The sequence below is a fragment of the Microchirus variegatus genome (genome assembly GCF_963457635.1).
Source record: "Microchirus variegatus genome assembly, chromosome: 20".
NCBI classification, from domain to species: Eukaryota; Metazoa; Chordata; class Actinopteri; order Pleuronectiformes; family Soleidae; genus Microchirus; species Microchirus variegatus.
Window position 1 is genome coordinate 6661875 of NC_139821.1, and position 18293 is coordinate 6680167.

The following is an 18293-nucleotide window of genomic DNA, read 5'->3' on the forward strand; positions in this document are numbered from 1 at the left end:
ATTAGGGATAGTACCTGGTACCTGGTGCGTTTTCGGCCACTGATTGGAAGAGTCATGAGCGTGACGTACAGTGAGCATGGATGCTGTCTACAAAAATACACCGTGGTCTGTCGATGAAGTGCAGACGTTCCGGCTAACCAGATGATCCAGTGCGTTTGTGTTGCGTAGAAAATGATGCGTACAAATAGCGATTTTCTAGTCTTGATAACCGCTCAAAGCTGCTGCATACAGACTAGTGCTAGGAGCCGGGAATCAAACCCACAACCTTTGAGTTGAAATATGCCTTTTATACGTAGTTCAGCCAAGAACCTTGCTTTAAGGACGCCCTCATTTAGTTCTGCCATGATTCTACAGTAGCCTGAAAGGGCAAAGCAAGGGCAAAGCACCCTTTAAAATTTAAACAACAGCACGCCTTCTGAATTTAAGCAATCATTTCACAATGCAATTTGCTTCAGTTCCAGTCAGTGCTCGTCACAAACCAAGTTGTGGGGGGGACAAAAAAAGGCAAAAACTATACAATGTCAACTCTGGTTTTGCACATTTGTTTTTCTGCTGCCATCTGTGTCTGAATGGATACAACAGAGGAAGAGAGAGTACGGGAGATGAAATGAACACTCCCTCGCTGTGTGCATACACTGTGTGTCTGATAAAGGAATCAGAGACGACAAATACAAGGCAGGACCTGCAGCGATTGAAAGTGCAACAGCTCGGCACACACACACACACACCCACACACGCGCACGTGCACAACACACACACACACTCCAGGAAATGGTGAATAATTAATTAGTCTCCATTGACCAAAATTACACACACTACATGTCACCAATTTTCATACACATCAAATATTAAAGGCGAGGGACAGACATATGCGTTTGCACAATGTTGCATCACACTGGACAACGGAACACAACCTGCGATGTGCTCGCACAGGTGTCAATTCAATTCAATTCAATATTATTTGTATACACAATGAGCAAAAAACACTCCCTTTTAACAGAACCAGACTCAAAGATTGTGCGGACATCTGCCTGGACAACTTCTTTACACAAGAAGGGTATATTATGGCCTAGGCCATAATATATCTGGGATATAACCTAGCATAGGCCGCTTAAACCCCAGGTTTATTCTGGACTGCGGGGTAAACTATGGGTCTTCTTGCTGCTACCCACTTCCACATGTACCAATTTTGTGCTCCCAATCCCATAATCTACTATGTGCATCCATAGCAACAGCATGTTTTTAAATCACCTCCTTTATAATTCAGTTTGACTGACGAGAAAAGGTAATATCTCCGCGTCTGGAGAGCACTTTCAATATTAATAATAATCAACACTAAGCTCACGCTGCAACCGGCTAGCAGTTACTGTGAAAGGCCCCGAGTATAACCATCGTCGTAAATTACCCGTCAGTATGTGACATGAGGAGAATTCATGGTGGTTTATTCAGCATTAATTTAGATATCATAGAATTTAGCAGCACCCTGATGAGAGGAAATGTTAAATAAGACACTATTTTGTGGAGTAATATGAGCTTCAATGATGTGATGATATCCAAGCAAAAGTGGTTATGCACTCATGGGAAATACATCAGCGGGGAAACAGTTTTCATATTATTGTGCAACTTAATAAAATAACGTGTGTGTGTGTGAGCGTACTCTGTGATTAGGGCTTTTTAACAGCAGTGTCTAATGACTCGCAGCGTGTCATCCCCTGTCGGGTTAATAACACACTTCTAGACACAGGAGATCAGTGACTCCTCTGTAATTACGCACCACAACACAACATGTCGAGTACTCGTCGAGGTTGCTCGCTGCACTCAAACTCTTGTCTTTTATGACAATTTAGGAAAAAAATAAATGCTGCTGGAGACGCAGTTTTGTGTCAAATGATGAAGATCAAGTGGATTTTTGGAGGCTGAGGGCACTAAAGAGAAAGTTTTCTCTTTGTAAGATATGTGAGTGATATGTGGGGGTAGAGGTGAGGAATCTGTTTATGATGCACATGTTGCTAAGCGACCACAGTGTCATGGTAACTTGTACAGTGAAAAACTCCCATGTGATGGCAACACGAGAAACTCCACCCCCAAAACATTTGGCATCTTCCTCCTCAACAACCAAAAGGCGACCCATCCTCTCAACGCCGCTGCCAACAACCCACTCAGAATTACGATCATTTGGTTTTCCTATCGACGATGAGATCCAAACGCTGAGAGCGATTCAAACCAAACACGGGAGGCCAATGTTTGGAAAAGCAACTGTTGTCTCAAAAAAATGGCGATCAATTGTGGCTCAGACTCTGGTGGGCGGCCAAACCCTTTTTGGATTCGCTGCCAAAGTGCTAATGCAATCCCAGGCCAGAAATAACCCCCCAGCAATCAATATTCAAATAGCTCAGCCCTCACATGTCTCTCCGACAGACCTGCATCGTCTCTTCTCCTTATGGGGATGGAAATCAAGAACCTGGAGCCACAAGCTGGCTCCAAGCTGTCCAACATCTGAATCATGGACATGTCCAAGTTTACCAATCCCAAGACAATCCAACAAATGGAGGTGAGCTGCATTCATCTAATCCCATTTGACCACAAAACGGCTTTAATGGGTCACATTACACAGAGGAATTGGCTTAAATATTCATAATGTGGAATAGGGAATTTGCATCCCTACACTTTGGCCCTCCTTTTCTCTTTCTTCTGTCAAGAGAATAGTAACAAAACACGTCAAATTATCATCTTTTTTCCCATATTTTTCTTGTTATTCTCTTTTCTCTGCCTGAGGGAAGTCTTTGCAGGTCGCCCTAAGCTGGTACTTATGTCAACAAGCGTGTCTCACACAAAGATAACTCTTCCTCTGTAGCCGTCAACTGAAACAGGGCTCAAAATCAGGTTAATTTTAATTAAAAGGAGAAATAAAATAAAGGCATGGGAAAGCAACATTCAAAACAGTAATCCTTTGGTCCATAAAATGTAAAAAAAATGTTGATCAGTGTTTGTCAAACCTGGAAATGTCCACAAACCAAAATTATTCAAACAAGAGATTTAGAACAAGATAATTAAACGACCAAATAAAGCCATAGCACTTGAGAAGCCAAGGGTCAATGTTCAACAATTTTGCTCTTAGTGGAAAGAAAACTCGACAAAATACCTGCACTTCCTTGGTTTAGTGATGAATTCTGCACATATTCAGTGTTAATGACTGTGAAAGTCTGCGTTGTAAAAAAAAAAAAGACACAAAACAACCCCCACCCTGCGCATCTGTGACAAATGAACATATCGGAGATATGTGCCGCTGTCACTGTAAGAAGAGGAATGACCTATTCCACTGTGAGGGGGGGGGAGTTAACCACGGGCCCCATCAAAGAGAAATGGTTAAAAGGAGCGATTTAATAATTGATGAGTGCAGAGTCAGAGGTGGCCTGGATATCAGAGCAAGGCAGGTTTAAAAAAAGAAGCACGGGGTCAACTTAATGAGCGTATAGGACAAAAGGTGTCGCTGTGTGTGTACACTGTGTTCTGATGTGTTCAACCATTAGTCAACAGGTCAAACCTGCAGCGTAGCTTGCGCAGCCATCAAATACGTGTGAGCGCCGGACGGATGAAATGATGATGAGGCAGAGCACAGCGGAGGGGGTGGAGGCTCTGACTCACACACAAAGACACAAAGAGACAAGAAACTCAGAAGGGAGACGATGCAGGGTCTCAGCGTGTTAATACGCTTTAAGGCTTTTTCTGTAATAAACAAAAGCACATACAGGTTAACTTAAAATCCAGTAGAATCCAAAAAAAGCCTGACTATCACACAAAAGTTAGTTGGAAATTACACTACCGTTCAAAGTTTGGGGTCACCTATACAATTGTTTTGTGTTTTCCATTAAAAGTCACACTTTTATTCATCAAAAGAGTTGCAAAACGAATAGAAAATATAGTCAAGACATTGACAATATTAGAAAAAGAACCAGCAAAACTGTTTTCAGCTGTGCTAACATGATTGCACAAGGGTTTTCAAGGGTTTTCTAATCATCCAATAGCCTTCTAACGCGATTAGCAAACACAATGTACCATTAGAACACTGGAAATGGGCCTCTATACACCTATGTACATATTCCATTAAAAACCAGGCGTTTGCAGCTAGAATAGTCATTTACCACATTAACAATGTATAGAGTGTATTTCTGATTAATTTAATGTTATATTTATTGAAAAAAAGTGTTTTTCCTTCCAAAATAAGGACATTTCTAAGTGACCCCAAACTTTTGAAAGGCAGTATATGTGATGTCTTTTGTTCATTTGACCGGCCACCCCATACTGACCAAATTGAGTGATCCAATTAACCTCTACAGAGAAACTGGGATTTGAACAGGTGGACTGCTTGTGTTAGCCACTTCTCCACCATGTGGCCCCATTAGAGACACAAATGAACCCATATGTCTGTCCAGACTTGGAGGACAAAGCCAGAGAACCTGGAGGAAATCCACACACATGCCACAGGGAGAACATGACGTACAACTCAACACAGAAAGGCGGGCTGCTTGCCTGGCAGGTTTGAAATAAAAAAAAAACCTCTAGCTGTGAAGCAACGGCACCAACCGCTGTGCCACAGTGCCGCCCACGGCACTGAATAAATTAGGTTAATTCTTTGATCAGCCATAAGAGGTTTGAAGGAAAACTATATCCCAAGTCGGATCACCAAAATGCTTTGGGAACATTAACTTGTAACCAATAAACATATTATATATAGCTAGTGGTATAACCCAAAACTTAACAAGGATATTTAACTGTGATGATCTGGTCCGAGGGAACTATAAACAGACTGAATGCTGTGGTGTATATTTGTGAGATATTTCTGTACCGTGACATGGTGCTGCTACTGTGGCCTGAGCATATGTGGTAAGATATTTGTGTAGTCGTGTCAGCTGTGATGCTGATGTTTTATGGTCGTACTCACTGATTATACTCTAGCTTTAAGAGGAGGGGAAAAGGGAAGTCACAAAGATGGATATCTACCTATCAAAAAGTTCACCAAAGTTAACCTTTTATGGGTAAAAAAAAAATGCAACTGAATGTGTCAATGTTAGTGCTGGGCACGTTAGCGGCCGTTAATAGCCGTTAACAGTGGTTAATAGCGGTTAGCGGCGGTTAACGGCGTCAAAGTTAACGCACATTGACAAATGACAAGTTTCCATGACGACTGACCGTAAAAAGAGTCCAGGCACCGTGTAGCAGTTAGCTCCGTTAGCTCCTTTAGCGCCGTTAGCACGCCTACAGTCAGCAGCGCTACAAATAACCAGCGTACCTGTGTACTGCGTATGTGTGCCTCTGTTTTTAAAGTTTAGCGTTACTTTAGAGACTTATTTTAACAATCGGGAATCACTTCAATGGCGTCACGCGCGTCTTTTTCCGGTCAGTCGTCATGGAAACGCATCCTGCATTAACTTCAACGGCGTCAACACTGACACCTTTTTTTACTACTGTATGTCATGTTAAAATGTCTTAACAAGAAGTAAAGCCATGTTTTTTACATTTTACAAAATAATTGTAAGACAGTTTTATGTAGCTTTCATGCATCGGAATCTGCTAAATAAGGTAAAACATTGCTAAGACATGGATATAACTGTGCTGTTGAAGTGATGCAACTACTGTGACTAGAGCTACTATTAACTGTTGCATTTAACAGCTCAAAGACAATTCTGTGTGACGTGTGATTTTCGACTGGAGCGCAGAACAGAGCGGGACAAAAAAAAACCCGATCTGTTCCATAAGTTGTTTGCCGTGATTGAAACCCTCCGTCTCTCTAAGAAGACACAGCTGCCAACATGTGAGGGATTGCGCGTCGACGCAACAACGGCGTCAAGACACCGGGAATTAGATTGAGTCGACAGGACTGGCAGATGTCACATTGACAGACAGCAAATCAAAAGCAAGGCCCCCCTGATTAAGTTAATGACAGCAGCCATCACTCTAATGGGATTGTGTTCGCTGACAAATGCTGGAACACACGCACACACACATATATAAAGCAGATGCACAGCTAGAGGCGACAAGTTGGCCGTGAATAAAGAAAATAAACACTAGTCAGACTAGCCTGAACTGTGGAGCTACGGAGAGTGGAAATGTATACAATTTTGCTGGGTTTAAGTCTCAAAGATTGGATTTGTAGTGTGAATAAGTCGTTGTCTACCACTTTATCCTCCACATGAAGGTCACAGGGGGAGCTGGAGACAATACCAGCTGACATAGGCCTGAAGGCGGGGTTGACCCTGGACGGGTCACCAGTAACACCTATAGAGACACAACCATTGACTCTCACACTCACACCTACTGTCAATTTAGAGTGTCCAAATTAAGCTAATCTGCATGTTTTTGGATTGTGGGAGGAAGCCAGAGTACCAGGACACAACCCACATAATGCATAACATGATTGGTTGCTGTGAGGCAACAATGGAAGCCGCTGTGTCTTGCTACATTATGTAGTGACTTATAGAGTTCAATTGTTCAATGGTGTACTTAGAGTCCACGTGTTTCGATAGATAGGAAATCGGCAAGAGGCGTCTTGTGTTCTGTGCGCTGCTTCATGGTGAGTGGAGCTTAATGCACACTCCTATTCCACTTCCTATTACTCCCTCTCTTTTCCACTCACCGTCGCTCTATCATACACATCAGGCCATTCCAAATGGAACAAGGGATGGACAGAGGGAGAAGGAGGAGGTGGTGGGAAAAACAGTGAAGGAAGGCCTGGAGTCAAAGGGCAGAGATTCACTTCTACAAAGAAATGAGAGCAGAGATGGTGTTAGATGAGCGTCGGTCAGGTCAGCAGCATTACAGATGCAGCCGTCGTCCTCTCCACGCTTCCATTTCTGTTCGTGATTCAGCTAAGTGCACCCTGCGCCTATTTATGGTAACTTAACATAAATTGATCACCAGAAAGCTGGCGCCATTCCCGCTTCATTATAAAGAACACCATTTACAGTTGACACCACACCGCCATGAGCCGCTTCAGCGTCTTCAAAATGCTAATGCATTGTCAAGTAAAAGCATCAGTTCATGGTGTTTGGCTCAGAGAAGAAGACAACAACAAAAAAACAACCTCCAAGGTTCCATTTTCACATTGCCACCAAAAAGCAGAGAAACTGCGTGCGAGTCAAGCAGGTGAAGAACACAGCAGATGGTGTTGATCAAACGTAAGAACAGAGCGTGTCCTTTTTTAAAAAAATAAAACGTCTCTATTCTGCTGCCATCAATTCACAGAGCAGTTGTGATCGTCTCCAAAAAGGTGCAACAAAACAACACCGAACCTAATTGTTCCTAATCCCCCTGATAGTTATTGGATTGTAAGAAAAACAAAACGCTTGGCTCGACTGACGGAGTAATCAATGACAATGTAACTATGGCAACAGGGTTGTCAGGCTTTAATTGGATGTTTCTGAGCCTCAGAGACAGATTGATTGAGAAGGGAAGCATCCCAGGGATTCCTAATTTAGTTTGAGTTAAAGCTTAAAGGTTGATTAGATTCATTTGGCTTGTTGTCCTTTGCAACTACATGCAAACAGCATTAAAAGGATTTAACCTTTGATTGGTCGAAAAGTTCTGTGTTCTTTTTGTTGTTGTTTTTGCAGGCAGCAATCCGTATTCTATTGGCTCTGAAAACAATGGCATGTTTGACTTCTTGCAATAACAATACGTACACGCTGAAACTATGTACAGTACGTAACCTGACAGACAATGAACGTACGTACAAAATTACTCAGTGGTCCGTGCAAAAAGTCGTCAAGATGTTTCCCTACCAAAAGTGAATAAGGTTCACCCTCTGGGAACCATGAATGTCGGCATAAATGTCACCTGCTTTCTGGTCAATAGTTCTGCTATTTCAGTTTGAACCACAAGGGTAGACCAAGTTATCTAATTCAACATTGCTATCCTACTGCTAGCATAACTTAAAACTGCTATATTATGGCACTTTTCCACGATACAGTGCTAGCACAACTCGGTTAGCGAGCTGAGCCGATACCAAAATGAGACGAGTGTCATCACTGGAAGAGTCATGAGCGCGACGTCCGACACAAGAATCAAACCTAACTTGCCGAAAAAGACTGTGCAAGTGCTAGCACTGTATAGTTTAAAGACACCATATTAGCCTTCGATATTTTTAGGTTTCCCAAAGGGTTGTGTGATACAAACAAATTAAAAATAATTAGACTTAAGTTCTGCCTTGTCCACACAGACAAATGACACCAAATGAGACACAGCCTCTCAGCTCTTCCAAGGTCTTTATCTGATAAGCTATTAAACATCACAGTGTTTAGCTTTGAGCAGTGGGAGGGTGAGCAGCAAGGTACATGTAAGGACACAATATTCATCAGCAGCAAAGAGTAAGGTTTATAGAATATAAACAGTATCAGCTGTGGCTTTTTTTCCTACAACTATGGAACTGTTTTGTTGTCATTTGGTATAGGGTAAATCAGAGTGAATTACGTCATCTGTCTGGAGGTTGTGTGCTTGTATTGATCAGTGCATGGCCAGCGTTGGTTTGAACATGACATTAGGATAAGCAGATTGTTGCCATGTGTTACTACAGGATACCACATTCATGTTTAGAGATCAGACTGACCTTTAGGGCCAGAGATCGGTTAGCCAGAAGTCCCTCTATGTTCCCGGCAGCCGTCGACACAAGTGCCCTCGGGTTATTCGTCTCCACGCTGAAGTGAGCTTTGTGATTTTTGTATATCTGAGACAAACACAAGCGAAAAGACTTGGGTCAGAAAATCAGCATGAACAAACCTGAAGAAGAAGAACTGGCTGGTTATCACACTTACTTCATAACAGAAAGTAAAAATGAAAGATTAGTACAGATTTTATGCAACAATTATTCTCCGGAAATCATTGCTGACATTTGCTATGTGGCAATAGAGAAAGTTAACACATAGGACCTTTAACACTAATTATCATCAAATCAAAGGTGACTTTATTCAAAAAAACAAAAAGTGTCTTGAAATGACTTGAAATGTTTTATAATAATACTCAGCATCACCCTAAACAATGGTCCATTGGAAATATTAGCAAACCTCTTAAGGAATAAAATTTATGATTTTTTTTTTTTTTTTTTAATTGAGGCAATGATCCATTTGCCCTGATTCAATTTGACAGTGAGGTGACTTTGTTAAGGGGGAAAAACGTATCTTGAAAAGACTTGAAATGTTCTATAATAATAGTCAGCATCACCTTGAACAATGATCCATTGAAAATATTAACAAACCACTTAAGGAATAATTTAAACACATTTTTGAAATTGAGGAAATTATCCATTTGTCCTACCATGAATGAATGAGGAGGAATCAAGTTACATAAGATGATATTTTACTGTGGTGTGGACTATGCTGCTCTGGCCAGAGATATACAGCATTATATATATGAAATTGCAAATGCCAAACAGCCAATTATTTAGCAGTCTAGGGGGATTCCACTGCACAACAAACAAAGTGCAGCAGATCTAAGGGACATGCATGTGTGCACATCTCTGCATCTGATACGAATATTCAAGTGTAATCATACAAACATTTTGTATACTGTATTATTTTAGTGTTTTATTTGTATATTAGATCTAAAATCACTGTTAGTCACACAACTGCGTATTTGAGTGTTAAAAACTAACTTGATTTGCAGGGACAAAGGTACAATTGTGTGCATATATTTCTGCAGTTCAAATGTTCTCCAGGGATCCAGGATAAATTATAAAGCAATTAGGATAATTCATGGCATACACACGTGAAAAAAACAGAGTAAAGGTTAAAGGTAAAATATAACGGTGCAGGTTTTTTAGAAGTATCACTTGAGTGAATTCAATTCAACAAAGTGCTACCACTTGTGTGCAGTTGTCATTGCTGCTGACAGTCATTTAATAAAAAACATGTTTGTAACGATTTTCCATGATGCCTTAAATCTGATTTATTCTGGAGCAGGAAACAGAGGTGCCAGGTGCATTATGTTAATTTTCTCCTTCATGTGAGCCTCTGCGTGGAGCAACTATGGCCGTCACAGTACGGTTGTGACACTGATTTTATCTGAGCGTACAACGGCTGCCACAATGAAATGATGCAGCGATACGTCTAATGAGAAGCCACTATATATAGCTAAGTGACAACGGTGGTCATGCAAGGAACAGGAGGAGGAGGAGGACAAGTGACAAAAACACACACAATTGGAAAAGCACATTACTCTAAAAGTCATTAATTGGGACTCCTTAACTCATAAAGTTTCAAAGACAACATGCTTGCAACTTCACAAGTTTGTCACTATTTTAGTGAGTATTCGGACTCTTCAAGTGACTTTTTATGGTGTTATGGAGAATTTGAAGTGAAATCACATACATTTTTACTCAACTAGCAGCAGGTGTTGCAGTGGTGCACCTCCCTCCGCCGTCCATCACGCAGCTGTCCCTTCCAGCTCATTTTGATTGTTAATGTAGATTTTATACGCACTAAATTTGTTTTTTAAATATTACTTGTTGTAGGCCCCTAAGTGGACCATAGGGTTAAAAACCAAACCAGACTAAAGAAAACTAAACTAAAAAACCCAAAACAAAAAAAAAGAGCATCTCTTGTGTGTTTTTTGCTGGCCCCAAGACTGGATAAAGGAAGACAGTTGGAATTGTGACAAAAAAGTAAAAATAATAAATAAATAATATGAATCGTCAGAAGAAATTTCATTTGTAGTTCTAAACATATGTAGGGTGTTTTTTTTAACTCACTTTTTGAGATGACGTCATTTAGCGACTTTAAGCGACAGCCAAGAACTACATTCCTTACTGAGGAGTTGGCAACACTGGCTAGCATGTAGCTAACATTAACATAATGCATGAGGGCAAAATGGGCTCCCCCATTGTTAAAAACTCACACATTTAGCTTTCAAAATTATTCCACTTTCACTGTCTTGTATTCAACATTAAGGGGGTGTTTGAATGGACCAATTCACCTGAAAAACACTAGGTAGCTAGCTAGCCGGCTTGCTAGCTTACATAGATGTGGGAAATACTATGTTCAGCTATGTTACATTATGATCAATGGCCCATATTATTAGTTTGCTTATTTATTGATTTTATGTTAAACTTTATGTGTTTTCAAATTTTGCTGGAAAACAAAAGTCAGTATCAGTTTTTATCATGAAGATCATTGCGTTGTCCCTTGCATCCTTCAGTTTTGAGTTAGCCGTTTTTCAAGTTTGGACAAGAGCTGCTGCATTGAAGAAAAACTAACATAACGGAAGTCAAACTGCTCCTGAAGTGATGTTAGTACAAAAATGTCAGAAGAACATATGTGCGTATGTACATGTGGAATCCTTACCTTTATTAGGTCATGCAGGCCACTGGCTGTGTCCGTCATTGTGACCAACTCATTTTGCATCTGGTCCACCCATTCCTTTACCCTGAAAACACAAACAGCAGAATCAATCATCCAATCATATTCTTTATCTCATCCCCTGTAAGAAACCTCCACGTTCCTCTACTCAGACCTGTTGAGCTGAACGTTCAGTAACACGTTCAGTTTAAAAACAGCCCGTGTTGATAACATGACCCGAGATTTTCCACTTACTACAACACTATGCTAAAAAAGCATGGGGAGATGGAAGCATGAAATAATAATGTCTAGCCAAGTGAATACATTGCTCTACTCCACATGAGCTGTGCATTAAGGGAAGGCTATTCATAGTTGCCAGCATGAGAGTGTCACATCCTTGGGGGGCAGAGATGCTGGTTAATGTATTCCGATGAGAATGATTGGAACCGAAGGGACAGCGAAACACATAAAGGGACAAAAGATTTTGAAAAAAAGATCAGTAAATGCTTTATTATTGACGTTTAGTCTTTGGTAAATGTCCACGTCGACACAGTAATTTCCAGGATGTTTAACCCTTTAAGGTACGCACCAAGAAAAAGCAAAGAAAAATAATTTATTTGCCTTTTTTATTATTTTATTTTTATTTACTTATGATAACAATCAAAATATATATATATTTATTTAATTTTTTTCCTACAGTATTTCAGATACAGGCCTCTACCAAACGGTTGAGACGTCTGTTGATAATAAACCTGGTTTGCATAATTCATAAAGTACAACATTCACAACAAGTCACATAAATTTAGTGTTAGTGTTAGAGTTAGAGTTCAGCTTGATGCATTTTTCGATGACATATAGTGACTTAAAGTGTGGTCGACCAAATGGTTGAGTAGTACCTTAAAGGGTTAAACTGTCCACAATCAAATTTAGAAACCGTAGTTCAGCCATGAGGATTTTATGGCCACCAATTCCTTATATGGAATTCTTGACGTTCAGTCGAGTTCAGAATATAAGCAAAAATGTGAATGGAATTATGAGAAACTCCTGACCAAACCACAACTGTCACAACACCAATGAATCTCTTTAAATGGCAGTAGCAGTGTTATGCGTTTACACACAGCCCACAAGCACAATGATAAAATTATATTTTCTACATGTTTTGTCATGAAACTAGCATTAAAACCTGAATTTCCTTACATATACACTGTGTTTATTTTTATTTAAATTGTAATACTTATAATAATTGGTGCTGTAGCAATATAATGCATAGGCAATAGCATCCCTTTCCGCATATTTTTTTTTTCACATACGAACCACTACAGCAGCGTCTTTACAGCTGAAAATAAAAAATACATGACATAATGCATATAGAAAATTGCCCGTCCTCCCCCACTGTGCGAGGTAACCTCCTCACCTTTCACAGTGCTGCAGGGCCTCTGACATAGGAACCCTGTCTATGTTATCTTATTTAAAAAAATACAGTGCAACATGAGCAGGCCCGGCTCACACTGGAAATGTGCGGCATAACAGCCGTGCTGTATATTTAGCCTCCTGAGCGACAGCTGCTCGTCGCTGAGGGCAGATATAGGATGTGCATACTGTCAGCACATAACTTTTTTAACCTCCAGGTCACAGTGATGTGAGAATAAAGAGTATAAAATCCGTTCTATGCCCCCGAGTTAGCGTTTTGATGTGTGTTGCTGATTGACTACTGTACATGGAGCCAGATCCAGGGTCAAGATAAGGTCCAGTGACCAGAGCGAGCAGGTGTCCAGTGAGGTTTTGACATGCATGTGACTTTTCCATGTTGTCCTCAAGCAAAAGGGGGAACAGGTGTCTGACGGGGGAAATTAGTGTAAAGCTATGCTCCAATGAAGAGGAGCTTGAGTTCATTATTATCCTATGTTTCTAATACGGCAGAACAAAACAAGTTTTTATTAATAATAAAACTACACTAACCACATGTTCTCAGAGCCCCACAGCATATTCCCATCATATTTAATGTCACTAGATAGATAGATAGATAGATAGATAGATAGATAGATAGATAGATAGATAGATAGATAGATAGATAGATAGATAGATAGATAGATAGATAGATAGATAGATAGATAGATAGATAGATAGATAGATAGATAGATAGATAGATAGATAGATAGAGAGCTTGCTAGCTAAAATTTCACTAACTCAATTTATGCACTACTTTATCCCATCAACAAATATTTACATATATACAGTATTTTCAACAATGTACTCAGTACAAAACAAGAATATTTCTGGCTTTAAACACAACAATTTCCATCACTCTGCCGGATTAAACTGCTGCTCTTATTTATGCTATAATTCATCTGTTAGACTGTGCCATAATTTAACTCCGGAGATTGAAACACATACTTTTAAAGTAGTTCCTGGCACACAAAACTGCCACTCACTGGATATTTTTCTCTTTTTCAGACCCCGAGAGATTCTTATTGTACAAATCCCAGTGGATTTGCAGTTTCTGAAATACTCAGACCAGCCCTGTCTGGCACCAACAACCATGCCACATTTAAAGCCACTTAAATTTACCCCAAAATTCACTTTCGTCACGTTCTAATGCTTGGTTTTATCTTTCAACCGTTTCCGTTTGGAATCTCTCTCTGGTAAAGTTCCTCGTCCGTGGATTTTGGTACATAAAGATAACCTGTTTGATTTTCATAAGCATGTTTCTGGTTTCAGAACAAATTTCCTCTCCCAAGGCAAGATCTCCGACTAGCGCCTCGTTAAATTATTTAACAACGTCTACTCCTGGGGTCTGTGTCATACAACTTAACGTTGAAAAATCCAAACTATCACTTACAGAAACTAGATGTTTACATGAACAAGCAGGTGATGTTACTGCATTATCTCAGCTCTGGTTTACGCTGTGTTTTTACATACGATCCTTCATCTCAGTGTGATGAAGGAGCGTCTACGCTTATGGAAAAGAAAGAAAAGACAATCTGAGAAACAGTCTGCTCCATAAACTGGTGATATTAATGACTCAGTGAGAGAAGTGTGGGTGAAGAGAGGCTTGTAACGCCAGCAGGTCTCACACTCGGCTGGGTTTTCACACAGCTCCTCTCGTTTCAGCTCCGCATGGCTCAACCAGCCATGTTGGAGGGAGCCTTCCTTCTCTTTCTTTTTGTTTAATTTGTCCACCACCTCCCCTCCATCCCCCCACCTCAAATTTCCCAGAGGAGCAGCACAGAATGAGTGAGCGGGAGAGCAGAATGGGACCCAAGCTCTGCGAGGGGAAAACGACGCTATCTCATTTTTCCCCGTCCCCGTCAATTTCTTTATTAAATCTCATTTTCCAAGACATTGTCCATCATCTGCTTCTGTTCTTTAACACGCACAAGGAATTCTTGTAACCACCCACTCTGGTCAGAAGAGGGTCTTGGGTATTTGTTGACATCGGCTTGACCTGTGAGATATTTATTCAGGCTTATGTCAACTTTATTTCTAGGGCGCCTTTAAAAACAACCAAGGTTGTTGACCTCAAAGTGCTTTACAGATTTAAAGGCACAGCAGAGTAAAGTAAAACAGTATGATTCGATATCGTGTTACTTCCATGTTTGTCATATGACATCGGTAGCCAACATCTGTATTTACAATATAGATGTTTCTATACATCAGCGGTAATTTCCCAAACTAAACCAACAAGCATTTGCCTTAATTTACATTTAACCTCATGACCTCCACTTCAGGGGCTGATATCTGATAAACTGGAAGAGAAGCTGCCATCTATTGAGCCAGTGGTCACATGTGTGTATGGGTGTGTGTGTGTGTGTGTGTGTGTGTGTGCGGTGACAGCGAGTGTATGTAACTGGAGCGTCAGGTCCTGTCAGAGGGTGGCAGGCAGGGGGTTGGCCTAGGTCAAAGGTCACCGGGACAGGTGCAGCTACGTAAGGGAGCCTTTTAAGTGTAATGAGGTGGGCCTGAACCATTGGCCGCGTGTGAAGGATCGGTGTCGAATCTTTAACGGTTTAAGATAATCTACTCAAGTGTTTTGGTTCAAACCTACATGATCAATAATAATAAAAAAAATTTAATAATTAAAAACAACTTCAACACAATAAAAATTAGTTGCTGCAACGTGACAGAAATTCAGATGTTGTCATCTATGATGCAAATACTGCTGAAATCCAACATCTTAGGTGTCAATGTATTTAATTTTATTCGATTTTTGGTGGTCGCAATCGCATTATTTAATCAATGACGATACGTTAATAGAGGGGAAAAAAGGGATTTGTTGGAAAAGACCCAAAGGGACGGACACAGGGAAGTGGATGTGATCCCAGAATAGATAGCATGACTCAGCGTGAGACCAGGATCCGTCTCATTTCAGACTTCATTTACGCCTTTGGCTGAGGTGTGTGTGTGTGCGTGTGTGTGTGTTATGTTCTCCTCTCCCTCTGTTTCTACACTTTAAAGCCACAGCGTTTGACCATTAGCCGCGCAACAGGTTTGACCGCAACTGTAGGGAAAGAAATCGGCTCAGGAAGAGAATTGGCTTCATGGTCTGATATGACAGGAAACCCTTTTAGACTGAGGCGTAATTCATAGATCTGTGGATCAAATTATCTCAAGGGTAAATCCTCTGTTTGTAGGGTTTCATTTTTCTAACATCGCGATTGCAAAAGTGCAGGAAGTCAGTTGGAGCAGGAGCCCCGAACCACAAGATATTTTTAGTTTGAACAGACTTCGTAAAGAGAAGGCAAAAGTGAAACTGTTCAATGACGACACAAACTTTGACAAAGAAAAATAATTTCACCACAGATCCATTACCAGCTGGTTCTAACAGGGGTTTTCAAAGTCAAGAAAATGCTTTTAAAAAGGAACACAACTCTCCGTATGATGGTGTTTTAGCGGACACTGTGTAGAATTCAAAATGGCCGACTTCCTGTTGAGTTGACACCATGGTTACGGTCGACTTTTTTGTTCGTCTTGGTCTATGACGTCTTCCTACTAAGTTTGGGGAAATTTGGTGGAACAAAATTTTGCTTCTGTAGTGCTTCCATACAGCCAATATCACATTTTTGCCAGACATGACCTCCATGCCAAGTTTCAAGAGTTTTTATGCACGTTAACCCCCTCAAAAATGACCGTAAAACCACGGATATTCATGGCTCGGGCCCGATATATGCTTTCAATATAAATGTCTGACCCAATGTGGAGAAGATGTCCATAAAACTACTGATTGTGCGACCGACCTCAAACTAACCTTGACAAAAACCTTGCTTTCACTTCTTTGTTTGCACTACAGCCACATCTACTTTCTTTCCAAGTTGAGGTAAAACGGTAAAAACTGTTTGGTATTTCTGTTAAGATGGTTCCCACAAGGAGTTCATGGGAAGCAGATTGAAACAAATGCATACTGTGTGTGTATTTTCACATCAAACTTATTTTTTTTTAAAGAAAGCAGCAGTACAACTTTAAATACAATTCCCTGTAGACTCAATGTTCTGGGCCATCAGAAATATTGAAAACGTCGTTTTTAAAACCTGTTCCAGTTTGTCATCAAACACTAAATAACGTCCCCACTGGAAGTATTTGCTGCTTCAAGTCGTCTCATCTGTGCTGAAACTCGTCATTTTAAAGTGCGTTTAAAGCAAACACAAGCGCGGAGTGAAGAATTATGGACTAAAGAGTGAAAACAGCTTCTCTCAACTCTTCTTATTTAATATATGACTCTTTAGTTGTCTTTTCATTACACTTAAAAACGTGCAAAAACCTTGCTGGACGAGATTTAGGGAAGGAGTTATAGCTGTAAACTTATTCTCTCTCTGAATTAAGTTTTCATAAGAATTTATTGTTTTTGCTTGCTCCTGTAGGCAAAAGTATGTGTCTTAAAAACCTGTTAATATACACCAAAATGTCATCGACGTCACATTACAACTGCTTCTGACGCCCTTGATGTTGTCCCTGAATACAAAAAACACACAAAAGCTCTGCCATGTTATTTGAAACTCCAGGTTATGAAGTAGAGGAGGAGAACAGGAAGAAGGCTACAGGTACTATACAAGGTGTTTGTCTTTAAACTGTGAATCAAACACGTCTTCAAAGACAACTAATTTATTATTATACCGTTATTCAGCAGCCATGGTTTTCTCAGCTCACCAGTCGCTTTATAACTCCTGTGTTTATATCAAAGAGTTGTCGGACACACTGATTCGCCAAAAAACGTCGAACTTGTGCCGACAACAAAGGCCCGACGTGCATTTACGTGTTCAGTCGCAAGAATCCAAGGCTCAATATCCAATCACAAAGTTTCCACTTCAGCAAATCCTCGCCTTGTCAACATCCCCCTTTGTGTTCTTAAAGCCAGAACTCAGCCGGCTGATCCACATTTGATCTCTTAATGCCGTCAAAAGTGTCACAGAGGAAGCGTCTAGCTGCACGTGACTGGACTGTACCGTAATATGCAGAGGAAATTGACGGGGAAACGATTCTCGTCATTTTCCAGAATGTTAGGACGTCTAATCTGCATCTTAAAGTGAGACGAGGCTGACAAACAGGGAACAAATGAGATGCCAGAGAGAGATAGGGATGCTTGACGATGGCAGCCTGGTTTTAATTGAGCCACTGGGGGACGGCTAATAAGAGCTCTGACTATAAAGAAAGGCATCTAATAAGCTGCTCGCCTGACAGAGTAACGCTCAGATGGAGACAAACAGTCACTGTAACTCATCAATCTCCTCCTCGAGTCTCCTTAATCAGCTGTTAAATTCAACGAGGAAATCTGAAGTGGAGTTTTCCTTTATTTATTTATCGTCTAATATCCCAGAACAACGGCTCCCTTTCTTTCTTTTTATTGTTTTAATTCCCATTTCCCCTCATCCACCCCGTCTTCTTCCTCCTCTCACGTGTCGCCGCAAAGCATAAAGAAGACAAGTGATGATATCGTCTCCTCCTGACTGAGGTCAATAACGCCATAATTGCAGGCTT

At 40.6% G+C, this 18293-nt stretch overlaps 1 protein-coding gene across 1 annotated transcript in view; it reads right to left on the reverse strand.

The window, feature by feature from the left end:
- The window catches only part of cacna2d1a (calcium channel, voltage-dependent, alpha 2/delta subunit 1a), an 88828-nt gene that overhangs the window by 60039 nt on the left and 10496 nt on the right, over nt 1–18293 (reverse strand). Inside the window, exons 2-3 of the mRNA XM_083906964.1 lie at nt 11331–11412; nt 8603–8719 (exon numbers count right to left, since the gene is read on the reverse strand). Of these exons, the coding sequence (XP_083763090.1) occupies nt 8603–8719; nt 11331–11412 (199 nt within the window). The remainder of the gene's footprint in view (nt 1–8602; nt 8720–11330; nt 11413–18293) is intronic.